The sequence below is a fragment of the Tigriopus californicus genome, chromosome 12 (assembly GCF_007210705.1).
Source record: "Tigriopus californicus strain San Diego chromosome 12, Tcal_SD_v2.1, whole genome shotgun sequence".
In the NCBI taxonomy this organism is placed as follows: Eukaryota; Metazoa; Arthropoda; class Copepoda; order Harpacticoida; family Harpacticidae; genus Tigriopus; species Tigriopus californicus.
In genome coordinates this window covers 3544155-3551802 of record NC_081451.1, presented here as the reverse complement: position 1 = coordinate 3551802, position 7648 = coordinate 3544155, and the positions used below count along the sequence as shown (strand labels likewise).

The window sequence follows — 7648 nt, the reverse complement described above, 5'->3', positions numbered from 1 at the left end:
TGGTAATTTCCGTCCAACCCTTTGTGTTTCGTGAACAAAGATATTTTGCTTCCTTGATTTGATTTCGATTTTATGCCGTATGTTCACGATAACTTATTTGGTGCCATTTTAGATGCCAAGAGGTGCCCAGCTTTGGCGTTTTTACAAAAATCTGTACCTACAACGATTTGGTCTGCATCCGGCCTAAATGGAACAAGACGCATAAAAATAGATATGCCGAACCGTGGACTTCCTTAAGTCATAAATCATTTCATACATTTATTTCCTTAGCACGTCATCAAACTTGAACCATGAATGATTTTGAAACCTGATTTGAGGTCCTGGATACGAAACTACAAGACATACAAGACGCACAAGCAAAACGGGAAATCAATCTTGCCCATCTATGGCGCTTACGGCTTATGGCAGAGAGCTTTTAGGCAACTAATTAAAAAGTGCGGTCAAATGTCTGCCACCGACAGATAACTTGCCCTACTCCGTTCTGAGGCAAACAGCTATTGGAAAGTAAGCAAAACGGCATCGGGTACTAGCTCTGCCACATGCCCATCTGCAAGTGGCAGACACTCTTAAGTCGATGGGCTGCAGCATGAGTCTTGTTCATTTAGGATAGGAATTGTACAAAATTAGGGACAAACTTTCAAGGGTGTAACATCGAAGAAGCTTTCTTAACAAGGACAGAGTATCAACTCAACTTGATGCGATAGAGTGCATGTTAAAGCCACGAGATGAGACCATGGCACAAATTCCTCTTGTGGTCACCTAAGTGAAAGCAAGAGTCATCTCCTTATAGTGTAAACAAGTGCATTACTGAAGCATAATATAAATGTGCTTTTACAAAGCACGTGCTCTAAGCTTGTGTAACTAAAAAATAGCCCCCGTTATAGTAACACTTATGATGAAAAAACGTGTACTTCGTTTCAAAATTGTTCCTAAGTCCTTGACAACTTTTGTGAAGAAATGTGTCTTTCTTGAGGACCTCTTTTGAAGAGTGCTCTATTGTAAAAATACGAGCCATCTGAATAAGCAGTTTTGAAGAGGCGTTCTGGGATCCATCTCCAACTTCTCTGTAGTCTATTGTATCCAAGAAAATGATTGTTCTTTCTGTTTGCATACGAGATCTTGTCAGAATCCGTAGATGAAGTGGGTGTTAAAATCTTTCCAGAACAAACTTTGTTGACACTGCTCAGTGTTTATTCAAGGAGTACAATGTTCCATCATTGGATAAGCTGGCAATCAATCTAAAGGTAAAATCTCACTATAAAACCATTGCAGAATATGGAACATAGCATCATTCCCATCATGAAGGTCTTCGTAGCAGTTCTGGCCCTCTTGGGCTCCCAATTCTCCGCCGTCTCAGCCTCCAGTTGCAGCGCTTGCGTGTCCAAATCCGATCTGCAGAGCTCGGCCCCTGGCAAGGCTGGTATGATCCAGTCCGATGGACCTTGCTTCCCCTACAACTTTGGAAATGGAGTGAGTACCATATCTTGAGAGGTTCAATTGAGGCAGGGTTTCAGAGAGTTTTCCTTTTAGCCTGAACCAGTGTGCTTCATCAGCCCCTTGGCCACAAACTACCAGGTGCGGTTTTGCAGCGAGACCGACCCCTTGTGCCGACTAGGAGCCTATGCCAACAGCGCCCCTCTACCCGTCACCCAAGCTTCCACCGCCCCTTCCGGAGCTACTTACCCAGTCAACGTTCATGGTGGATCTCGATCAGGTTGCACACCAGTCTCCTTCAATGTGAGTCCATGAAAGGTTCCCCCTCCCCTTGAATTCACTATTGGACAGGGAAATCCTGACCAGAATGAAATGACCTATTTTATTTTAGGAGAATTGTGCCGCTGACAAGAGTTACTTTGCGGCTCGATTTGGAACCACCCACACCATGGCCGTGGACAGCTATTGTGGCGCTGGATCCGCTTGTAATGTCACTTGCAGTTACGGCATCTTCGATGATGCAGAGATCAACCGTATCTTAGACAAACACAACGCTCTCCGATCCCGTGTGGCTTTGGGCAATGAGGGTCTCAGCTACAACTCCAACGATGGCCAACCTGGAGCCACTAAGATGTACAAGCTCAAATGGGACCACAATCTCGCCAAGGTGGCTCAAAGGTATGTGTCTCTGGGGCATACAGTCTATGACTAGGATTTATCTCTCAAACAAAATCCTTTTTCTCTCAGTTGGGCCCAAACCTGCCTAAGTGGCCATGACACCAACCGTGGAACTGACGATTTCGACCCTGCTGGACAAAACATGGCCTGGAGAGCCACCACCGCCCTTCCCTCTGGTTCCCGGGACTTTGAGGCCATGGTCCAAGCCTGGTACGATGAGGTAAAGTGGCAGAGTCCTGGTAGTTCAAGTTGACTCCCATCTATCACTTGGGTTGTCGAATCTATAGGTTGCTTTCATGAACCCCGCCGTGGTCGACAGCTTCATTAGCTCGGGACCCTTGATCCAAAACAAGGCCTCTAACCCTGCTCAAGACGAAGCCATTGGCCATTACACCCAAGTGGTGTGGGGCGAGACCACTCATGTGGGATGCGGTGTGATTGTTTACGCCACATGGAACAACAATCACCAAAAAATGTTCTATAATGAGGTAGGATCTGGAAGATTGCTTGGTATCATCAGCCCAAGTGGCCACTCACTCGCCATATCTTACAATGATTCTAGCGATTCGTGTGTAACTACGGACCTGCTGGTAACTACTTGGGACAACCGATTTACTCCAAAGCTGTGAATGGAGCTGCCCCTGGAAGTGAGTGCCCTGGAACCGTTGAAAATGGTTTGTGTCTTCACTGATTGCAATGAGATGGAATAAACGATAATTGAGCAGCCAAAATGGTCTCTCTTTGTTCATGTTTGAAGGTTTTGCGTGCAGATTCTAATGCTTCGCGGGGAAATCAAGTTTTAATAAAGTCTTTACAGACGACTAAAGCTTTTCTTACACAAAATGAGTACACACTCTTTCCATTCTTCACTAATGAATAAATACGTCATAGGGTGTAAACAGCAAACCCACTCTGGTTTTGCCATTTTCAAAGTCGATTCTTGGATTTAACGGCCTTGTTATTATTTGGAATCAAGCTTATCTTGAGAGTCTGCGATGTGACACGACTGAAAAAAATCATGAATAATTGATAACTTTTATGTGTATTCTTGCAAACCTATGGTAAAATAGCTTGACACAATCGTTAAGAGCCACCTAGTTCTTTTGGGCAAGGAGTATGTGTAATAACATTGTTTTGTCCCTACTTTCAAACTTGGCTGACGTCTAGCATGTATTATTCAAGGGTTTTTAAAACATTTTACATCAATGATTACCCCACCATTAATTACAACAAGACGGGTACCATTTGCCGCCTCAGTTATTGCATTCTGCGAAGTATCAACACCAATCCCTTGCTCCCAAAAGAAATCGGATGGAATCATGCAATCAGCAGCACCACTGAATCTTGATTCTACGTGTGGACGAACATGAATATGAATAAAAGCAGTCGGGGATGGCTTTGAAGATAAAGCAGTGCACTCGAAACATATCCGTTTGTCACTATCTTGGGTGCTTTCCGATTAGGTTTGGTCGCTTTCGACTTACACATCCGCGGGAAGTGACGTCTTCGAATGCAATCGTCATAATCTATATCTTGTGCAGGACACTGAGAGCCAAAATGACCTTAAAGTCCACATTTCTTGCAACGTAGCACCTTTGACGATTGATTATATCTGTCAAGAGATTTGCTCCGTCCACGATGCGTATCCTGCCTTTTGGACTTATATGCAGAAATCTTGTCGTCTTTGACTAAGGATCTGCCCTGCAAAGCTGCAAGATTGGCACTTCCAGCTTCCCAAGATCCGCATTTTGCTTTAACGTCTGCCAAAGTTGGATTATCCATGCAGAGCAATTGCAGCTGTAACTCCTGGCTGGAAACCGCTACGATCAAACAAGATGTTATTAATTCATCATAAGAAATGTTTTCCGCCTCGGCCATATTTCCGGCAAGTTTCAAACGGAGGTATAGATCGCAAAATGACTCGCCATGCTTTTGGTGTAACGTATTCATGTTGACGGATTTGGCCAAGTTGGACTGTGATTTATCCAGGACCCTCACCACAGGCTCATCTTCTGTTACATCTAGATACTGAGATATAGTTTGGATCATTGACACTTCCATGCAACCTCGGAGTTGTGCTCTTTGCTCGGTAATGGGAAAAAAACTCCGTATTGTTGGACATGTAGAAATCGTTGAATTTGTGCCTCCAGACCAAGAAAGAAGTTAGTGTTACGTCAACACTTAATGGTGCCGGACGCAAGGAAGTATTTATTCTTGACATCCGATGGGAGGGCAGACCGTCAGAAGAAGTCACATCCAGCCCTTGGGTGTTATGGGCATGGAGAGCACCACAACGATGACGCATTCATCTCCAACAGGCCTAATTGAAGTTCTTGGAGCACAATGTCGCCGCCCTCTTTTGCGGTTTCCTCGTCATCTGCACATGAAATCTTGATATGGGATTCTTCATATGCTATAACTCGATTCTCCACGGGTTGGAGTTCATTCTCGAGGCTTGAAATCCGCCGCACTTCCCAAGTACTTGCATCCACTTGCTGGAGATCCCTCATCTAACGGCTTCAAAAGTTTGATTAGCCTTGAAGCGGAATTGACCACGTTTCCGTTTCAATTTTGACAAGGACTCGTTCTCACTAATCTGCGACATCCTTCAAATATTGGAAATAATCTCTGCAACATAAAGTCCGAATTAAATCTCACGTTTGGTCTCACTTCGCAAGTTCGTTCACGTACCAATTATGCCCATTACTGAAAAATGTTGACACGCAAGTCTTCAAATATTAGGCATAAGGACTGCTTGAAGCAAAAAAAAGTAATTTCTAGAGAAGTATGGTCTTGATGGGGAAAAACTATGACATATTGGTCATCTAATTTAAGAAAAAGTAACAAGCAATTACTAAGGCCATTGCATGCTTTTAGTCATGGTTGGGTAAAAAAAATACTCTCTTTGACCAAGGTAATTGTAACTATAATACGTTCTTTTCATTAAGGAACGAGTAGTGCCTGGTTTAATTGGCTCACAATTGTAATAAATTTTGATATAATAGGTTCATGCACAGATTTCTTACTTTTGTGTTCTTTGATTTCCTCATCTTGGATCTTATCCAAACCCAATTTGGCTCTTTCAATTCGCCAATCCAAATCAGCATCTGAACGAAATGTTCACTTTGACCAAATCCGGTTCCGAATCAGATTTTTTTCCCACTCCAAATCCAAATTCAAAAGTTGTTTGCCAATCTGATCCGAATCAGATATTTTTTTTTGCCAATCCGAATCCGAATCCGATTTTCACACCTCTATAACGAACGTGTTTGCCGACTGCGACATGGCATGATTGTGACAGAGTAGCAAGAGGGGAAGATGGTTATTTCTCTCTGAAGGTAAAATAAGAGTTACCAACGAAAAGAGAAGACTTGCAGGTCAGTTGCTTCAAAGGCTTGGTTATGATGCTAAATCATATCTTGCCAAATTTCTTCTGCTAATATAAGGGCCAATATAAGCATTTTATGACACTCTAGATGAGTTACGGCATAGAAAAACATTCATCTACAACATGAAGAACGGAGGGCAAGACCGAAAAATGGCATATTTGACTTCTATGAAAAAATCTCTTTCTCAGTAATGTTACTGTAAAACACGTGCACTTAATTTCCTAAAAGCATTTGCTTTGGGGATAAGAGAAAGGTAACAAAACAGAGCTACAAAAATCATCAAACACACGCTCAGAATATTTATTAGTGAGATAGTAGAAGGTGATGCTCGGGATATTTGGCGAACATAATGATCGAACGAAGATAATAAGGCTTTTTTAACAAAGATCTAAACATCATTTTCAAATATCTCCAAAGACTTATCTTAGTCATCTCCCCTCATTCAGTGGTATTCATTTTCTCTATCCTTCCTTTGTTCTCCTTCTTATGCTCTATCTTCACTCTTTATCACTACACTCTCTCACTCTCTTCACTACACAGCATACGTCCTAGTATCACCTAATCTTCTGGACATGCCATGAGCCCGTGCATCTTTGATGTCCTTTTCTAAGGTGGCTCCAAGGCCTCCTTCTCCCTGTTTGCCTTCATGACCAGGATTGCCTCCTGCGTCCTCCTTCCAAACTCCTCTCCATTGTCCTAAAATCAGGATTTTTTCCCAGGTTCAAAGGCCTGGGCTAAGGTTTCATACGTTTCCATTGTAGGGCCATAAACTTAGAAAGGGCTTGTTTGAACATGCATTGTCCAAGCTCCAAAAGAGCTCAAGAAGAAGTAACATTGAAAAAAACTCTCGTTCAGGTTTACGACAGAGGTTCAGCTTTGGGCAAGGAACTCAGATGAAGCGTTCCCAAAAGTTGGCTTCTACTTAGTTCGAGCACGTTCGGACAATCCTCGGTCACCTTGAAATTTACATAAAAGAAAAAAAAGCCTTCAGATTAGACCTTACCTTCTATACCTCTCACCTTTCCTCTGCCAACGGATCATATTGAATGGAGGCCTTCATTCTCGTATGAGCCATGTCTACTTTTTGTTGCAGGCTAGCAATGCAACTGCAAAAGTTTGAAACTCCTTACAACCTTTTTGTCATGTTCGCAGTTCCGTTGGAACAAATTTTGAATTAGATGTACATACCACCTTTTGGTTTACATTCACGGATTGAAAGCGGAGAACAAACTTCCTCAAAGACAAACGACTTCTTTTTTTGGTTTTGTTTTTACGAAGGCTTGTATCCGCTAGGGGTAATGTATTCCCTAATGCTATTATTGTTGTTTTGTTTGTTACGAAGTCAGATGGCAGCTCTCTCGCTCGGCCTGCCATCTGAATGGTGGGTGTCCCAATTGAGGGATATTCCCGCTTCGTTGTCACAACCAACATTAGTTATTACCTCACCCTCGAGAATGACCGAAAGTTCGCCCATTTAAGGTGTTAAAGCAGCAAACTATGCTGTTATTTCACTACTACAAAGAAGCTTGAACTTGGCTAGCATGGGATCGAACCAGAGTTCGCAAATTGGAGAGCAGCTTATTCTACCAACACGGTACCCCAACTAGCCTTCACCAATGCTATTATAATGAAAGGTAATATTTCGTCTACTTCTTACTTTTTAGGTTTTATACGATATTTGATCTTGGTTCGTTTGTTTTGAACATCATATATGTAACAAATCTAAGGTGTTTGAATTCACAGCTGTCAACGATTTTATCCAGTTTTTGCTGCTCTGAAAAACGGGTCAAAAAGCACAATGTGTCACTAAGAAAATTGGTAGATCCCGCTTCCTGAAACATACGGAGAGCAGATACGCTATTGTTAAGTTAGAAATATTAGCCACCGGTATTTACAGGGCGATTACAAAATGCTGCATGTACTTAGCTGGAGCGTTATATTTCACTGTGATACGCACTAACGGAACACAAGTCATTAAGGTCAAATACAATGAGCAAATTCAGTAGAAAATGCTCGGATCCTCAACTGCAAATCTCGACTCTCTTCATTTCAGTTTTCGGTAGAACTGAAAAGTGTGAAAGACCAAATTCTCGTCTCGATGCTTTGTCCAGAGCTCATCATTCAAGCTATCTGCTCACATGAATTTG

At 42.4% G+C, this 7648-nt stretch overlaps 1 protein-coding gene across 1 annotated transcript; it reads left to right on the top strand.

Moving 5' to 3' along the window:
- Positions 1–1267: 1267 nt before the first annotated feature.
- LOC131891604 (venom allergen 3-like) lies at positions 1268–2843 on the top strand. The gene is made up of 6 exons (XM_059241223.1): positions 1268–1470; positions 1531–1737; positions 1826–2112; positions 2182–2332; positions 2400–2600; positions 2675–2843. The coding sequence occupies exons 1-6, from the start codon at positions 1276–1278 to the stop codon at positions 2801–2803; spliced, it is 1170 nt and encodes a 389-aa protein (XP_059097206.1). The 5' UTR covers positions 1268–1275; the 3' UTR covers positions 2804–2843.
- The last annotated feature ends 4805 nt before the right edge of the window (positions 2844–7648 follow it).

Coding starts and splice junctions, on each gene's coding strand:
- LOC131891604 (XM_059241223.1), top strand. CDS start 1,276: ATGGAACATAGCATCATTCCCATCATGAAGGTCTTCGTAGCAGTTCTG. Junction 1,471..1,530: donor CCTACAACTTTGGAAATGGA/GTGAGTACCATA, acceptor TTTTCCTTTTAG/CCTGAACCAGTGTGCTTCAT. Junction 2,113..2,181: donor CTCGCCAAGGTGGCTCAAAG/GTATGTGTCTCT, acceptor TTTTTCTCTCAG/TTGGGCCCAAACCTGCCTAA.